Here is a 19,782-nt window from a genome sequence, read left to right on the forward strand (position 1 = left end):
GAGTTCTAGGGAGTAAAGTGGCAGCTTTTGAGCTTTAGGGAGCAAAGTGAGATTGAGATCGAGTTCCATATAGTGTAGCTAAAAATAAGTCTATTTTTTATTTATAGTTGCATAAGCCTAATTTTCAAGCAGAGTAAGCTCATCAATAGTGGTTCTTCATACATCCAAGTTTCGTTTTTGGACACTCATCAATTTGTTTTAAAACAAAAAAAACTTTTGTGTTCTCATATAAAATTAGTACAGAGTGCTTGGTAATTTCTTAAGAAAAATAATTATTTTCTTCATACAGGTTTCGAAACAAATAACGTGATCATTAAGTGAGTGATGAATTTTGCGACTGTTGAATTTTGTAGTAAAATTGAAGAGAAAGCCTTTATAATTAACACCAAATGGGCGTCCAACGAAAATGTAAAATAGGTGTCTAGAGAAAAATAAATTCATAAATTCATAAAATAAGAATAGTTTGGAAGTTTAATAAGTCATTTAGGGTGTCAAAAAAAAAAATGTGAGAGTAAATTAGGTTTACCAGAAACGAGTCCAGGCCCATTATAAAGTTGCTAATCTATTGTACCAAAGCAATCACAGTCCGACCCAAGGCCCAGAATAACGAGTCCAGGCCCATTATAAAGTTGCTTCAAGTTAGTTTCATCGTCTTCATCTCCGAGCAGGGGAGCCAGTTCTGCAACTGAAAAAAAAAAAAAAAAAAAAACAGTTAGACGTTTGGACTGCCATGGCTCAGATTCCCAACTTAGACAATGCTCCGCTCAATCTCACATCCCTCAGGTACCAACTGATTACTTTTTCCATTTAATCTCCAATTAATTTTGTATTTTCTTCATATATATATATATGTATATATGTATATATACATATATGATTATATTATATAATTCTTGTGTGGATATTATGGTATAACAGGGAACAGTCTCTGAGGGAGCTCGTAAACATCCTCAAGAATGTGAGCTCCAGTTCCTTATTTCAATTTATTTTCCGTTGAAATTTAAATTAAAAATGTCTTGAATTTTGATTTGTTTGATTGTACTGGAATTTGTAGATTCGAGGAAAGAAGTGTTTGGTCATTGATCAGAAGCTCAGCGGCTCTCTCTCGTCGATCATCCAGACTTCGATCCTCAAGGTAATTCTATCACATTATTTCCATAGAAATTCATGTTTTTCTGCTGAATTTTGTGTAGTTTGTGATGTGATTTTTATGCTTGTTAAGCTAGAATTTAATGGGAAACTCGCATTTGAAATTTGATTTTCGCTTCTTAATTTTCGGCAAAGCATTTGTTACATTCAACTGAAATGAGTTGAGTATAATGCAGGAAGCTTTTCTGGTGGAATTTAGATTGTAATTGTTGTTGTTTTACTGGTGCATGCAAACAGGAACATGGAATTGAGTTGCGGCATCTTTCAGCTGATCCCATTCAAACCGACTGTTCCAAGCTGGTTTACCTTGTCCGTTCAGAGCTTACGTTGATGACATTAATTAGTTCGCATATTCATAATGATACATCAAAAGGACTGCATAGAGAATACTATGTTTATTTTGTCCCTCGCCGTGCAGTTGGGTGTGAGAAGGTGAGCGTGCCTTGGCTATTATGATTACCTTGTATAAGTGATGGTTTTCAATGGATGCATTGCCGGTACATTTGAAAATTGAATGATCATAAATTCCCTTTTGGTTTTTCAGATTCTTGAAGAGGAAAAGGTCCATCACTTGTTGACTATAGGGGAGTATCCGTTATACATTGTTCCTTTGGACGAGGATGTTTTGTCATTTGAACTTGATCTTTCTTGCAAGGTACTGGAGAAATTTCTCATTTTATATTTTGTGGATTTATTTTAATTATTTTTTAACATCAGATATTTAAACTTATTCTGCACTATTTGATCTATATTTATTAACTTTCTTTTCTCTCTGCATGGTAGGAATGCCTAGTTGATGGTGATACGAGCTCTCTTTGGCATATTGCAAACGCGATTCACAGGCTTGAGGTTGTAGAAAATACATGCACATTTTTGTTCAGTTTACTTTAGGTTTAGCTTTCTCTTTTTAATGGTATTTATGTGATTTATTTGATCATGCAAGAATGAATATATATGTATATATATAAATACACACACACACACACACACACACACACACACACACACACACACACATACACACACATACACACACTTGTATAACATTGGAGCAAAATAATATTATGATTGTAGTGAGAAATTGTGCTTCTAGTTACTCTAGTTAATGTTCTTTCCCTGGGTGAAAATTATGCCTTATTTATTGTTTTGTTTTGAAGTTTTCTTTTGGGGTGATACCAAATGTGAGGGCTAAAGGCAAAGGATCAGTGCGTGTGGCTGACATTCTAAACCGTATGCAAGCTGAGGAACCGGTTAACTCACCTGATGTAATTTATGCATGACTTTAAGCTCCTTCTCTTATGAATTAATTTAAAAAATATATATAAACTGCATATTAAAATGTGCACTTCATAACCTTCCACTAATATCTTGCTTGTAACATCAGATGGTTGTGCCAGAGATTAGTACTCTCATCCTTTTAGATAGGCAGGTATACTCTCTCTCTCTCATTCTCTTAAAGTTATTAGTTTGCCACACAACATGGCGTATTCTGGCCATTTCTTGTGGATACAAATTTGTTTGCAAGACATGCAGTAAATAACTTTAAATTCATTTAGTATGCCATTTTGTTAAGTTTATACACAATTTAAAGTTTTTATTTGGGAAAGGAATAAAAAAATTGCATGGTAAAGTTATGAACCCTTCTTTATAATCATGGCATATACCATTCATTATTCAGAAAGTTACAAACTCACATCCAGCTACTGCATATTTTGCTGCAACTGTACCATCAATTGTGGTTTTTGCTTACATCAATTATTCCTTGGATGTAGGTGGACTTGGTAACTCCCATGTGTTCTCAATTAACATATGAAGGGCTTCTTGATGAGGTAAGTCATTGTAAAAACTGGTGGAAGTATGTATTCAGTAGCAAATCAATCACATGGCATGATTATGATAAACGCTGCATGGGTATGGTAGGTAACTAGGTATAGAAAGCATATGTTAAAATTTTGAGTTGCTCGTGAGGTTTTTTCATCTGGACTGTAGCATTCTGATTTGATTGGCATACTAATAAAGTATGCAAGTTTTGCCAATAACTTTCTCATTTGTTTTTCATTAAATCAGTATATTATATCTACTCTGATTAATTATTTGCCTAATACCTAGATTTGTAAGTCAACTGAACCTAAGTCTTTTTTTGTATTAAACCTAAAACTTTAATGAGAAACCTTAAATTAAGGAGAATTCTTGTTTGTTTTTAATTTGAATTAGTTGCAAGCTATCCCTAATCATTTCAGTGCAGTTTCTGCATATCAACAATGGTGCTGTCGAGCTAGATGCATCTTTCATGGGGGCGGCCCAACAAGAGGGAAAGAAGATGAAAGTTCCACTTAATTCAAGGTGTTTTCATTGTTTCCTTGAAAGATTTGCTAATTCAAGGGCATCATGTCACACATATACTCATTTTAAGTCTTTTGGCACATCCATTACACTCGTTGCTCTCAAATGCCTATACCATCTTAGTCTTTTCTTTCTGTAATAGTTTTTCTTTACTCATTTTTCTTCCTATGTGCTTCTTTGGTCCTCTGTGTTTACACTTATTACTGTGTATCGTAATAATTACAGTGACAAGCTGTTTAAAGAGTTACGGGATCTCAACTTTGAAGTTGTTGGCCAGGTTGATCCATATTCACCGCTTTAGATTGTTATGTTTTCTTTTCCTAAAGCTATTTCTTCTAAGTTCTTATGAAAATGAAAAATCCTTCCTAGCAGTTCCATTTCTCATTGCTACCTGCAGTATGATTGCAGATTCTACGTCAAAAAGCACAATCAATGAAACAGGACTACACCGATGTGACTAGCAATGTAAGTGAATGTTATAAGAGCTGAATACTTGCCCTTCTGCAATCATGAGGTGATTTCGACTCAATTTTCTATTCATGAACCTGATGGTATTACCAGAATTATTTTTTTCTTATGAAGTAGGAGGGGGAGGGCGTCAGGTAGTCGACAGCCGGCACTCCATGATCACGTCGAATCCTTATGAAAATGAATCCAGAACAAAATCGCGCTAAAGCTAGGGCGTCACCCGTAAGTGGCGCGCTGTGTGGCCTGAGCACAGTGATAAGTGAGCAAGGGTCGCTGTATCTCCATCGGCACCCGGATGCAGTGTTAAATGAGCAAGGGGGCCATAGAAACTTCTTTTCGAACGACTCCACTCAAAGTTGTTTGGGAGCATATGCTCCTATCAACTTTACCCGGGACACACAAAAGAAGTACTTTGATCCTATTAGACGGGGGAGGGTGAAGAAGCTAGGACAGAAGGGTAGAGTTCAAGAGAGCAAAATGCGTTTAGGAACGTGGAATATAGGAACCTTAACGGGAAAATCTATGGAAGTAGTGGAAGTTATGGTGAGGAGAAGGATAAATATTATGTGCCTACAAGAAACTAAGTGGGTTGGTAGTAAGGCAAAGGATCTAGAAAACTCAGGGTTTAAACTTTGGTATTCGGGCACAAATAGAACGAGAAACGGTGTTGGCATCATCGTGGACAAGACCTTGGTACAAGATGTTGTAGATGTCAAGAGGGTAGGAGATAGAATCATGGCAATCAAGATTGTAATAGGACAAGAACTTATCAATGTGATTAGTGCGTACGCACCTCAAGTAGGGTTGGATACGAGTTCGAAGGAGAAATTTTGGGAAGATCTTGGAGACTTGGTGCAAGGAATTGCTCAGACGGAGAAGTTATTTATAGGAGGAGATTTAAATGGACACGTGGGCAGGGAGACAGGCAACTATGGAGGTTTTCATGGTGGCCATGGTTTTGGGGAGAGAAACGAGGATGGGGAAGCTATCTTGGATTTTGCAATGGCATATGATCTCTTCTTAGCCAACACCTTCTTTAAGAAGAGAGAAGAACATGTGATCACCTACAAGAGTGGGTCGTCAAAAACACAAATAGATTTTCTTCTAATGAGGAAAGGGGATCGTATAACTTGTAAGGATTGCAAAGTTATACCAGGAGAGAGCGTGGCTAATCAACATCGCTTGTTGGTAATGGATGTACATATCAAAAGAGTAAGACAAAAGAACAAGACTTGGAAGTGCCCAAGGACTAGATGGTGGAATCTAAAAGAAGAAAAACAAGCCATTTTCAAAGAGAAGGTAATCACCCAATGTGTGTGGGATAGAGAGGGGGAAGCTAGCCAAATGTGGGATTCCATGGCTAGTTGTATCCGAAAAGTAGCAAAAGAGGTATTAGGAGAGTCCAAGGGCTTTGCCCCACACCAAAAGGAATCTTGGTGGTGGAATGAGGAGGTACAAACAAAGGTGAAGGCTAAGAAGGAATGTTGTAAAACCTTATACAAGGAGAGGACTGATGAAAATGGTGAAAGGTATAGAAAAGCGAAGCAAGAGGCGAAGAAAGCTGTCAGAGAAGCTAAGTTAGCGGCTTACGACGATATGTATAAACGACTAGATACCAAAGAAGGAGAGTTGGATATCTATAAACTATCTAGAGCAAGGGAAAAGAAGACAAGGGACCTAAACCAAGTGAGGTGCATCAAGGATGAGGATGGAAATGTTCTTGCTACAGAGAACGCGGTTAAAGACAGATGGAGAGGTTATTTTCATAATCTTTTCAATGAAGGACATGAAATGAGTGCTTCTTTAGGGGAGTTGAGTAACTCAGAAGAGTGTAGAAACTACTCTTTTTATCGTCGAATCCGGAAGGAAGAAGTGGTTGTAGCTTTGAAGAAGATGAAGCATAAAAAAGCAATAGGCCCAGACGATATACCAATCGAAGTGTGGAAACTTTTGGGAGAGACAGGTATAACATGGCTCACTGACCTTTTCAATAGGATTTTGAAAACGAAGAAGATGCCAAATGAGTGGCGAATGAGCACTTTGGTGCCTATCTACAAGAATAAGGGCGACGTACAAAATTGCATGAACTATAGGGGTATTAAGCTAATGAGTCATACAATGAAGCTCTGGGAGAGAGTCATTGAGCATAGATTGAGGCAAGAGACACGGGTTTCGGACAACCAATTCGGGTTCATGCCAGGGCGCTCAACCATGGAGGCAATCTATCTCTTACGAAGATTGATGGAAAGATATAGAGATGGGAAAAAGGATTTACACATGGTCTTTATAGATTTGGAAAAAGCGTATGATAGGGTCCCAAGAGACATTCTTTGGAGGATTTTAGAGAAGAAAGGAGTACGAGTAGCATATATCCAAGCTATAAAGGATATGTATGAAGGAGCAAAGACTGCCGTAAGAACTCATGAAGGACAAACCGAAAGCTTTCCCATAACTGTAGGATTACATCAAGGCTCATCCTTAAGTCCTTACCTTTTTGCGTTGGTAATGGATGAGTTAACACGACATATTCAAGATGATATTCCTTGGTGTATGCTTTTCGCAGACGATATAGTGTTGATAGATGAAACTCAAGAAGGGGTAAATGCAAAGCTTAACCTTTGGAGAGAAGTGTTGGAATCTAAAGGTCTTCGCCTAAGCCGATCAAAGACAGAATATATGGAGTGCAAGTTCAGTGCAAATGGAGGCCAAAACGAGTTAGGGGTGAGGATCGGAGATCAAGAAATACCAAAGAGCGACCGTTTTCGTTACCTAGGATCTATCTTGCAAAAGAACGGAGAATTAGATGGAGATCTCAACCATAGAATACAAGCTGGATGGATGAAGTGGAAGAGTGCATCCGGCGTGTTGTGTGACCGCCGTATGCCACTGAAGCTCAAGGGAAAATTTTATAGGACGGCAATAAGGCCGGCGATGCTGTATGGCACAGAATGTTGGGCGGTGAAACATCAACACGTACACAAAATGGGTGTAGCGGAGATGAGGATGCTTCGTTGGATGTGTGGGCACACGAGAAAGGATAAGATTAGGAATGAGGATATCCGGGGTAAAGTAGGAGTAGCCGAAATTGAAGGAAAGATGAGAGAAAATCGGTTACGGTGGTTTGGACATGTGCAAAGAAGGCCTACTGACGTTCCGATTAGAAGATGCGACTATGGGACAGAGGTTCAGGGTCGAAGGGGTAGAGGAAGACCTAGGAAAACTTTGGAAGAGACTCTAAGAAAAGACTTAGAGTACTTAGATCTAACGAAGGACATGACACAGGATCGAGCACAATGGCGTTCTAAGATTCATATAGCCGATCCCACTCAGTGACTTGGATTTTCCAAGTCTCCAACCGAGAAGTTTTCCTCACTCGGGAAATTAAGGGAACACTACCCCAACCTACATGCTCCACTCAGAAAGCTTCAACATACAAGCTTTAACAAAAGAAAATTCAAAGAACTTAGCGAAGAAGGCTTTGGTGTATTTAACACAATACGTTGAAATGAAGGAAAGCTTATTTATTGATATCCCCGATAAGCTACAAATATGTACATATACATGAGTCAAAATAAGCACACAAGAGGGAGCCTTCACAAAGGTTGCTTAGGAGAAGTCTCAGCAGTCGGTAGAGCCCTAGAAAGAGAAGGCACCGGAGGGGGATCATTTGGAGCCTCAGTACTGGACAGAACCCTAGAAGGAGGAGGCATCAGAGGTTGATCATTTGGAGCTTCATTACGCGGTACAGCCCCAGAAGACGAAGGCAATAAATGCCTTTGGAACAAACCCACAAATCTCTGATGATCAAGTAAAACCTGACCATCAGTTTCCTTCATCTGGTCAAGCTTCCTCTTCATGTTTGTAGCATAGTCATGTGCGAGCCGGTGCAACTGTTTATTCTCATGCTTGAGCCCTCTAATCTCCTGTTTGAGACTCATCACTTCAGCCGCCAATGATTCAACTTGGCGGGTTCGAGCAAATAGGCGTTGGGCCATATTAGACACAGAACCTGCACACTGAACACTGAGAGCCAGCGAATCCTTAACAGCTAACTCATCAGACCGTTTGGAAAGTAGTCTGTTATCTTTGGGAGTGAGAAGGTTCCTGGCCACCACCGCAGCGGTCATATCATTCTTCATCACGGAATCCCCAACGGTAAGAGGACCAGTAGGGGAGACGAAGGATGGGCGCCATATGTTGTCTGGAGAAGGCGGGGCTGCCTCTTCAACAAGGTTCAAGTCAAAACGACGGTCGGAGGGGCCAGACATTTTCAAAGGTGTTGAAGAGAGAAGAGGTCGGACAAATCAAGATCTTAGAAGTGCAAGAATGAAGCTTCTACTGGTGGAGATTCAAGTGTGCTTTGGAACTTAATGCCAGCCCCTATAAAAATCTGCACTCGACGAAGCTTCAGAAATCGAAGAGGCGCCTGCTCAGAAATCGAAGAGGCGTTTGCTTTCTCAAAAGCTGGGCTGCTTAGAGATCACGAGGGTTGATCTCAGAAATCGAAGAGGCGTTTGCTTTCTCAAAAGTTGGGCTGCTCAAAGACCACGAAGGCCGATCTCAAAAATCGAAGAGGCGCTCGCTTTCTCAAAAGCTGGGCTCCCCAGAGACCACGAGGGCCGATCTCAGAAATCGAAGAGGCACCTACTTTTCCAGCCTTTTCCAGCCTTGTCAGCACCTGTCACACGCACACTCAGTTTTGCGGAAATTATGGGCATTCTGTCAAAGACTTCTGGGGAAGTAGAAAACACATGAATCTTACTGTTCAATCACCCACTTCTCACACGCAACAATAGCTCATGGGTACCACAGATAACTTTGCCAAAGTTCTCTGCCAAAGTTGAGCACGTGAAGCTTGCAGCTCCCACTACATCGCTCTGACCAAGAAGGGTAAAAGAATAGCAAAGAAACAGCACTAACAAAGTTTAGACCCATAAATTTTGAAGGTCTAGCTACCATATTATTACCCACAAGGGTAAAGGAACAGTACCACTGCTGGATAATTGGAAAGTCCCTGTGTGTCAACCTCTGTGCTTCGTGGCAAGGTAGACTAGCAAACATGCCCAACCTTTACTCACATTCGAGAAAACACTCCCAATAAGATTGCATGCTCCAAAATCGAAGAGGCACCGTCCTCCGAATCTCGAGAGCCAGACTCCCAACATGACTACTTTCTTAAAAATCGAAGAGAGGGTAAAGGAACAGTACCATTGCTGGATAATTGGAAAGTCCCTGTGTGTCAACCTCTGTGCTTCGTGGCAAGGTAGACTAGCAAACATGCCCAACCTTTACTCACATTCGAGAAAACACTCCCAACAAGATTGCTTGCTCCAAAATCGAAGAGGCACCGCCCTCCGAATCTCGAGAGCCAGACTCCCAACATGATTACTTTCTCAAAAATCGAAGAGACACTGCTCCCTGAATCTCGAGAGCCAGACCCCCAGCATGATTGCTTTCTCAAAAATCGATGAGGCATCGTTCTCCGAATCAATCGAAGAGGCGCTCGCTTTCTCAAAAGCTGGGCTGCTCAGAGACCACGAAGGCCGATCTCAGAAATCGAAGAGGCACCTACTTTTCTAGCCTTGTCAGCACCTGTCACACGCACACTCAGCTTTGCAGAAATTATGGGCATTCTGTCGAAGACTTCTGGTGAAGTAGAAAGCACATGAATCTTACTGTTCAATCACCCACTTCCCACACGCAACAATAGCTCATGGGTACCACAAATAACTTTGCCAAAGTTCTCTGCCAAAGTTGAGCACGTGAAGCTTGCAGCTCCCACTACATCGCTCTGACCAAGAAAGGTAAAAGAATAGCAAAGAAACAGCACTAACAAAAGTTTAGACACATAAATTTTGAAGGTCTAGCTACCATATTATTACCCACAACTGTAAAGGAACAGTACCACTGCTGGATAATTGGAAAGTCCCTGTGTGTCAACCTCTGTGCTTCGTGGCAAGGTAGACTAGCAAACATGCCCAACCTTTACTCACATTCGAGAAAACACTCCCAATAAGATTGCTTGCTCCAAAATCGAAGAGGCACCGTCCTCCGAATCTCGAGAGCCAGACTCCCAACATGACTACTTTCTCAAAATCGAAGAGAGGGTAAAGGAACAGTACCATTGCTGGATAATTGGAAAGTCCCTGTGTGTCAACCTTTGTGCTTCGTGGCAAGGTAGACTAGCAAACATGCCCAACCTTTACTCACATTCGAGACAACACTCCCAACAAGATTGCTTGCTCCAAAATCGAAGAGGCACCGCCCTCCGAATCTCGAGAGCCAGACTCCCAACATGATTACTTCCTCAAAAATCGAAGAGACACTGCTCTCCGAATCTCGAGAGTCATACCCCCAGCATGATTGCTTTCTCAAAAATCGAAGAGGCATCGTTTTCCGAATCTCGAGAGCCAGATACCACAGACCACTTTTTCAAAGTGCTCTGACAGAGTTAAAACATGTGAAACTGGCAGCTCCCACTACCGTGCTATGACCAAGCAGGGTAAAGGAATAGCATTACTACTTGTTGTTAGGGAGACTCCTATATATGTCGACCTCCATCCCCAACGGACAGGCAGACTTGCAAAAATGCTCAACCCTTCATCATATCTGAGAGGGCACTCCTAACGAAGCCTTTCGAAATATTCAGCTTTCTTTCCCCCCGATAATACCTCTGCAAACAAGCTATACTAGAGCAAGAATATCTCATATCATCAGGGTTAAAAGCAAGAGTATCCCATATCATGCTTTTTCCCTGTCTTTTCTTTTGGCCTTGTTTTTACCTGCAAGACAAGGAGAAAGAGAGCAATCAGTCAGCACTTGGAATCAAGCTTCCAGCCAGGAACTGACTGCCTGGAACCCCTTACCTGATTACTTACCTGGCATTGCTCTCGAGTACTCATCTTCAACATCTTATGTTTCCAGGGAAGATTCCGCATCTGCTTGAGGAACAGATAGGGCAAGTGCGAAGGATACAAGGAAGCATGTGGAGACAAGCGTAACAGCACACGTGCCGATACATTCATTACTCTGTCAAAAGCAAAAGTATCCCATATCAGCAGGGTGGAACGTACTCTAGATTTGATGGACTTGTTTTGACCCTCAAATTCTTCAGTCGGCCTTATACTCTGGAGGAAACCAGAAAACCCTCCAGCTCAGTTCAAGAATAAGCCTGTGGAAAGTTACTTCTTCAAAAGCAAAAGTATCTCATATCATCTCTTCTCATTTTTCTTCTCTTTATCCTTCATGCTGCTGCAAGATGGGGAGAAGGTGAACAATCAGTCGGAGCTCTGATTGCTTACCTTGTCTGTCACCTCTTTCAGCAAACCCCCTAGCTTGGCGACTTGGGGGACTCCTACTACATGGTTTGTATCGCGCTTGACCAAGCCTGAAACTACAAGTAAGCTTCAAGTGAAATTGATACATTACCTTGTGCATATCCACCAGTTAAAGATACCACCCCTGGATGGAGGAAGAGTACTTCCAGAGAAGATGCCACATCTACCTATGAGACAGATAAGGCAAGTCAAGACGACACCACACTCCGATACTTATAAGTTTCGTGATTACGAGATCATTCTCCCACAATATTTCCTAATGTCATTTGTACTAAATCATTCACTTGTACTCACTAAATGAGAGCTTGAACCTATGTACTTGTGTAAACCCTTCACAATTAATGAGAACTCTTCTATTCCGTGGACGTAGCCAATCTGGGTGAACCACGTACATCTTGTGTTTGCTTTCCTATCTCTATCCATTTATATACTTATCCACACTAATGACTGGAGCAATCTAGCGAAGATCACAAAAAGCGATCGTTTTCGCTACCTAGGATCTATCTTGCAAGAGAACGGAGAATTAGATGGAGATCTCAACCATAGAATACGAGCTGGATGGAAAGAGTGCATCCGGCGTGTTGTGTGACCGTCGTAGGCCACTGAAGCTCAAGGGAAAATTTTATAGGACGGCAATAAGGCTAGCGATGTTGTATGGCACAGAATGTTGGGTGGTGAAGCATCAACACGTACACAAAATGGGTGTAGCGGAGATGAGGATGCTTCGTGGGATGTGTGGGCACACGCGAAAGGATAAGATTGGGAATGAGGATATCCGAGGTAAAGTAGGAGTAGCCGAAATTGTAGGAAATATGAGAGAAAATCGGCTCCGGTGATTTTGAACATGTGCAAAGAAGGCCGACTGACGCTCCGGTTCGAAGATGTGACTACGGGACAGAGGTTCAGGGCCGAAGGGGTAGAGGAAGACCTAGGACAACTTTGGAAGAGAGTCTAAGAAAAGACTTAGAGTACTTGGATCTAACGGAGGACATGACACAAAACCGAGCGCAATGGCGTTCTAGGATTCATATAGCCGACCCCACTTAGTGGGAAAAGGCTTTGTTGTTGTTGTTGTTGTTGAAGTGCTATATAATTTTGCATATAGAACCAGACAGTTTCTGAATTGAAGGACTTTGTAAAAAAACTGAACTTGTTGCCAGAAATGACTGTAAGTAATTCTTTAAATCGTTATAGGAATCCCTACAGGGAGTTTTATATTCTGATTTGCTACAATTATTGCTGTAGAGGCACATAAATCTTGCTCAGCATCTGTGAACGTTCACGTCAAAGACATCATTTCTTGGACAGCTTGACATGGAACACACAATTATTGAGGGTCAAAGTTATGACATGTAAGCTGAATTTTGGCTGCTGCTGTTGTTTAGGGGTTTTAAGCTTCTCATTTTCTTTAGCCATGTAATTAAGACTGAAAGAGTTTGTGAATGCAGATGCTTTGAGCATATTGAAGAAATGATCCATAAGCAGGAGCCTCTTGTGAACGTCCTACGTGTTCTCATATTGTTTCCTATTACAAATTCTGGGTTGCCCAAAAAGCATTTCAACTATTTAAGGCAAGTGCTCTTCACTCATCTCACAATATGTTTCAATTTAATCCTTTTGGTTTTATATCTTATATTAAATGGTTTTTGTATTCTTGGTTTAGGAGAGAACTAATCCATAGTTATGGATTCGAGCACATGGTTACACTGAATAATTTAGAGAAAGCTGGATTGCTTAAAAAACAGGTTCATTTTTATTTTACCCTCGCAAAATCATCCACTGGTTTCCTTGGATAATTTAGTAACTGGTGAATGGACTTGTTTGCACAAAAGAATAAATGTGGATTCATTGTACACGTCTGAACCTTGCAGGAGATGAAAAGCAACTGGCTGACAGTTAAACGTGCCCTGCAACTTGTAGTTGAGGACACTGACACTGCAAAGTATTATTCTCCTTCACTTTTAATTTTCTTTTTGGCAGTGTTCCCTTTTCATTGGTACTAACTTGGGAGGCAATTTTCTTATATCACAGTCCCAATGATATTTCCTATGTGTTTTCTGGATATGCACCTCTTAGCATTCGCCTCATCCAGCATGCTGTTCGATCTGGATGGTGAGCCTAATTCCTTCACTAAATTTTTTGCAGCATGTTTGTTTTCTTTCCGTTTTTGTTTGTCTGTTTCTCATCTTCTTTCAGTAGATCCCATCAATTCTTCTTCACCACGAGTATATATTCTGCAAGTCATTTGCCCTTTGTTATACTCAAGCTCTTAGAAAACCACAGGAAATGATAAAGATGTACAATCTATCGTTTAAGTTTTCTATTAAGGGCCCATACAATTTAGAATAGTTTAAGACTGAGGCAAGTTCAATTTAATTGCTGTAGACAAATTTCAGGTAGGCACTGAAGCCGGAAATGTACTCATGCAAAGTGGACAGCTGGGTCCCTAAATTTATGATGTTAAATGTCTATATTTAATTAAATCAACGTTGGAAGTTTCTTATCTGTAGCCATGGTATAATATTCTGGGAAGTTGCTATTACAAGATGGTTTCTTGGTCTTGCCTCTTCTACATGATTTACCGTCGTCCCATCAGAAATTTATTACACCAGTCTTTTACTAGATACAGGTTGGTTTTGTTCATGTTATATCGGTATCTGGGTCTCTTAGTTGAAATTTCTTTATTTTTGTAGAGCTCTTACTTCTTACTGAAAATAAGTTTGGCAGTCGAGGATCAGAACTTCTGTTTCATATAAGGATTGCACAAAAAAAAAAAAGACTTTCATAGGACTCAAATTAAAGTCTTGTGGCTTTTTTATGATTAACTTAAGGCTCATTATTCTTTTCCCCTTTTCCTCTTCGTATTGCTTTGGTTTTGGCGGAATTTTCATTGTTGTAAATTTTCATGATCTCGATACGTGTTTAATTTGCTCTAAAACATGCAACTTTTTTACTTTCAGGCGTCCTATTGAAGAGATTCTGAGGCTTTTACCCGGACCACATTCTGAGGCTTTGCACATTTCTTGAGTTATTTGTTCTTATTTTATCTTTGTGTGTGTATGTTGGATTACATGTTAAGCTGATTTTTTCCGTTGTAACAAATTTACTGGGCAGATTCTCAAGCAGCCCGTCGTTAGACACTTTGCAGGGGCATTCGGCTAATGTAGACAAGTATGTCCCAACTGGTTCTATTTTATAAGATTCTGCTCTCAGTACTGTATTTCTTGATTTGTTGTTTGCTAATGCTGCGTTTGTACTTCATTGTAATGTTTCTTAATATCTCCCAGGGTATCTGATGGAAGGCGTTCTCTAGTACTTGTCGTCTTCGTTGGAGGTGTAACGTTTGCGGAGATCTCTGCTCTTCGATTTCTCAGTGCTCAGGTATGTTGATTGTTTTGCACATATGAAATCTACGACATTTCATTAGATTATGCGATTTGGTAGGTGGATAGGTTGGATCACATTTGTACAACTGTTTCAATTCACGTGTCGGGGTTGATTATCCCAAATTCTCTCCTTTTCTCTCATCTGTTGCCTGCTTGATGTCCTAATTCCTGAATCTATGGTAATTTGGATCTTGTAGGAAGGGATGGCATATGATTTGATAATTGGGACCACGAAAATCGCCAACGGCCGTAGCTTGATTGAAACATTTGTGGGAAGTTAGAATGTCATGAAAATTTTTGTAGATCAAATAAGATTGGATGTGATGAAACATGATCTATCTTAGCACTAACCATTTACGAATAAGCCTCTTTTATTGAAAGACCCGCTCTGCGATTCCTCATAGGGCTCGTTTGTGATTTTAAAATGGCTGAAAGCGCTTTTAGAGAAGCTGTTTTTTGGTTCCCAAAGCACTTTAAGTGCTTTATGCAAAAAGCACCCGTTATGTGCTTCTTCTGGGAAGCACTTTGAGTGCCTTTTCAGGATTTACTTACATTTTTATTAAGAACTGGTTCCAAAAAAATTTTCACTAAAAGCGCTTTTAATCATTTTAAAAACAGATCCAAACAAGCTCTTGATCAACGGGAAGTGATTCGAACTTAAAACTTTTCCTGTTACTAATATAATGTATTTATATTCTCAACTTGTGTTCTTCCTGCTGTTTTTCTAATACATTTAACTATTCACTCAAAGAAAAAAATGGATTTCTGTTTAAATAATAGATGAAGAGTGTTTGAGAAGCATGAAACATGTAAGTTTACAAACCTACCGTTTTTGACCTGGAAAATAAAACAAGAGAGATTGTGTCGCATCCGAATTTTTTATCCAAACGTTGCGAGTGCATAAAACGTGGAATTCTGGAAGTTGTGAAAATCGCTATCTGAAACAGAAAACCCGGTCAACTATATTTGGAAAAGCCGGCCATGTTGAATTGTAGAAAAATCAAGAATGTTCCTGCCTTCTTGCTTATTAATTAATTTTTATGGTAACTCTCCAATAATATAGAACGCTTGATATGTTGATATTGTGTATTCAATGCTTAAAATATTCACAAATTTTTCGATATTTCCGTCTAAATATCCGAAAATCAAAAACCTATATAAAAAGGGGGTTGAAATGCAAACTTCACCCTATATTGATGAAACATAAAAAAATCAATATCAATGATATTTACTCCTTCACTACAGAAATTTTGCCAGAATTCATTGCATACTTCGAACTTTCGAATTATTTTTGAGAAATTTTCCTCTAATTTCAACTAAGTCTGAATGAGTTGATGTACCTACCCCATTGCAAATTTCCACAACTTCCGGCAACTGATATCGATACATGCATTGATATATCCATAAATTTACATACTGATATTTCAAACATTGCGTATATTACAGTGTATTACAGTAAAACTACACTTCATCCTACTAGCATTGTTGGGGAATAAAATCATCGTCGACGCGTTGAAGCAGCTCTAAAACACTTACAGCTTTTCTCTTGGCCCTCTCAGTGCCATTTTCCGACAATTCCTTCATTGCCTCTTCCGCACCGAGTTCCCTTGCTAGTTTCAACTGCTGCAAATCACCTGTGCATAACGACCATAACACAGCAGCAGCATTCTCCCGGTTGCGTGGGAAACCAGTTCTTATAACTTCCACTAAAACTGGGATTGGCTCAGCTTGAGCAATTGCTGCCTTCCCTTCTTGGTGGCTAGCCAGAATGGCCAGGATCGCTAGCGCTTCATCCATCATCCCGCTTCCCGCGTCCTTGAGCAATCTCATCAGTGGGGCCACAATACCTGCCCTTACAGCCCTGGCCTTGTTTCCCTGATAGATTGAAAGATTAAAAATAGCGGTAGCTGCATCCTTTTTCCCTCTCGGTGTCCCCTCGCACAGCAATTTTATAAGGGCTGGGATAGCTCCAGCAGCTCCAATTGCCACCTTGTTTTCATCTACAACAGACAAACTGAAAAGAGTTGCAGCTGCATTTTCTCTAGCCTCCATGCTGCCATTTTTCAAAACATCTACTATATCGGGTATAGCTCCAGCATTTACAATCCCTCCCTTGTTGCTCTCATTTATCGAGAGGTTGAGAAGTGCTGTAACGGCATGCTCTTGGGTCCGAGAATCAGCGGACGACAAAAGCTCAACAAGGAGAGGAATGGCTCCTGCCTCAGCAATACACACTCTATTATCTGCATTCCTCTTTGCCAGCAAGCGGAGTTCACCAGCAGCTGCTCTTTGTTCTTCCGAGTTCCCCTTTGCTAGTTTTTCTAACAATGAAGCAATAGAAGCACGGTCACAGTCTGAAATACTGCTTCCTGCTTTTCTGTTTTTACCATTCCCTTGCTTTTTGGGCAGCTCAACACCATTGCTTTCACACCACAAAGCAATTAGACTCTTCAAAACATAGTTTGGTGTTATGGCTGTGTGCAACAATGTCTGCTGTGTTTTGGGACAAGTTTTGTGTCCTGCATCCAACCACTTCTGAATACACGATCTTTCGTATGTCTGCAAAAATAAGTGAAATCATTAACCACAACGAGTACAACAGAGAAACTGACAAAGCGGTATGTTGTTAAAGAAGATCAAGGATGTACCTGTCCAGTTGAGACAATCACAGGATCCTTCATTAATTCTAGTGATATTGGACACCGGAAATCATCTGGTATGACAGGAGATCTATGCTTGACCGTGCTCTTGTCACATTCTGAGTTGTCGGCTTCTGGGTTTTCCATAAGCACTAGGTCCTTTAGCTTCTTAAGCAGAGATTGCATCTTTTCAAAATGGTCCCCTAGATCTCCGTCACTTGCGATAACCCATTCATGGAAAGCAAGTGACTCTTGCTTTAGATCGTTGATGGTTCTGAGGTACAACTTCTCCGAAAGTCTTTTTATTACTGCAGGGTCAAGATCTGTGCCTCTTACTGCTACGGCTAAATCCATCTCTAGTTGTGAGTCAAGGCAGTCCTTTTTTTCTTTCGCTCTTTTGAATTGAGCATGCACTAGTTCAATCTGAAAGAAATTACATGGGTTACTTCGTGTTAAATACTTTAAATACTCCATAATTTGACACTATTTTATGCGTTTTATAATTTTATGCATTAAAAAAGCGCAAAGAGAAAAAAGATATACTATGAGTCGTTTTCTGCTAATAATCTTCTTCAAATGAAAATATGGAATGCAGGTTGTAAATGTACCTGTTCGCAAACTTCCTCTGACGTGTCAAATTTCTCATAAGGAATTTTGCTCAATGCTGCTTCAATTTTTACTGTCATTTGGTGAAACTTATCAATAATCTCGTCCCTCTGCAAAGCCTGTTACATAAGAAAACACTGTCTACCTTTAAAACCCTGACGAGCAATTAGCATACATCTTGGTAAATAAAACATTTATTGATGTTCATATTCTGTTGTTTCCAACAACAGCAGTAATCAAGAAAAATAACATGCTCATATTTAGTGCTACTACACCAGAGATCAAGTGTGCATGAGAAGGACATCTACCCGTCTTGGAGGAAGTCAATCTCACTTTCTATATGTTAAATAAGAATCGGAAGAAATGAAAGCACGAACTCACAGTGATAACGTAAACACTAGTACTACACGTGATCATTATATTCAGTTCAAAGTCAGGATATCACAAATAGAATGCGAGTAGATGCAACTTATTGTTCCAAAACCTCCTTTGTATGAACGCACTACATTCTAAGAAGTCAAGTTACTCGGTCCTTAACAAAAAAAAAAGGTTTCACAGCAACTTAATTAACCTGGCAATGAACTATTAAAACTGTTAAATAACAATAATGCAGAGTTAACTTGTGTGTTGCATAGATGAGAAATTTTCAAAGTTAACAAACATGGAGTTCAAAATAATATTCGGCGAAGGTTCTTAATTGGTTGTTAACCAGAGAGATTGGCATAACTCCTCAATTTGGTCCTGACAATGAAAATCAATGTAAGTGGTCCCTAAGTTTGTCCACCGTAAATCACTTTGGTGTTTCCGTGAAAAATGTGTCATCCTTGGTTGCTTGGTGTATTTTACATGATTGAGTAGAGTTGTCTACTTATTAGATTAGCAAAACGCATAACATTTCTGTTTGTTGCTAATTAAGGGACAAAACATTTTCATTGCGGTATTATGCTCCTTCTAGCAGAAAACAAAATGGACAGAACTTGAGCAATATATATTCGATTGACAATTTTCAGAATCCTTTTCGAACTAAAACCACCTCGGCTAAGAATTGTGTTTCCTGCAAACTGGGAACTTCAAAATACCTTAGAATTCCTACAACATCAAATGCTACAAAACCCAAAACTTTACTTTTCTCTCTCCACTTTCCTTCGTTTTCTCAGCAACCAAACAGAAAACAGAAAATTGAAAAACACAAACAAAACAAAGCAAGTACCTGATAAAGCTTGCTCCCTTGGTTGACCGACTTGATGAGCTGCTTTGCCGAATTCAAAGCCTCCCCCAGCGACTCCAGAGCTTCAACTTCTCCTTCTCCCAGCGGTATATTGCCATCCCTCAATTCCTCGAACAGAGGACTCAAAAGCTTGACTCTCCGCACGAAGTTGCCGTACATCTTCCTGAACGCGTTTCGGCACTCGGGCAACTCGGAAATCGCCTTCACCGACTCGGCGAGTTGACTCACTACTGACCTGCTCGTATCTTCTCCCGTTGGACCCATGTGGGATTGGGAGCTGAATTGGACTGGGAGGGGCTGGAGCTGGAGGTTTTAGGGGAGATGGAGAAGGCCCAGATGAGCAAACTGAAGGATTGGGATTGGGATTGGGATGGCGGTGTCAAGAAAGAAAGGGGCAAAATTGGAATGCAAAAGTAAACGCCATGGATGGTGGTGGTGCTGGAAAAAGAAGGTGGTTGTTGTGTATATATATGGTAACGCCAAAGGTTGGAGTTTGGTCTGTCGACTGTCGACTCCTGACGAAGGAGAGAGTTGTGAAATTCTTTAAACGCACAAATAAATAAATATATACATAAGTATGATACTTTTACAAAATCCTCTTTTAAGTATTCTGTTCTGGTGTTATT

The 19,782-nt window shown here is 40.2% G+C and overlaps 1 protein-coding gene and 1 pseudogene across 1 annotated transcript; one reads left to right on the forward strand and one right to left on the reverse strand.

The window, feature by feature from the left end:
- Positions 1-672: 672 nt before the first annotated feature.
- LOC103417693 (vacuolar protein-sorting-associated protein 33 homolog) lies at positions 673-15,068 on the forward strand (annotated as a pseudogene).
- A 980-nt stretch (positions 15,069-16,048) lies between these two features.
- LOC103426351 (U-box domain-containing protein 14-like) lies at positions 16,049-19,753 on the reverse strand. The gene is made up of 4 exons (XM_008364446.4): positions 19,139-19,753; positions 17,931-18,047; positions 17,332-17,745; positions 16,049-17,242 (listed from the first exon to the last, which is right to left on the reverse strand). The coding sequence occupies exons 1-4, from the start codon at positions 19,418-19,420 to the stop codon at positions 16,160-16,162; spliced, it is 1,896 nt and encodes a 631-aa protein (XP_008362668.3). The 5' UTR covers positions 19,421-19,753; the 3' UTR covers positions 16,049-16,159.
- Between the last annotated feature and the right edge of the window lie 29 nt (positions 19,754-19,782).

Source organism: Malus domestica, chromosome 07 (assembly GCF_042453785.1).
Source record: "Malus domestica chromosome 07, GDT2T_hap1".
Lineage (NCBI taxonomy): Eukaryota > Viridiplantae > Streptophyta > Magnoliopsida > Rosales > Rosaceae > Malus > Malus domestica.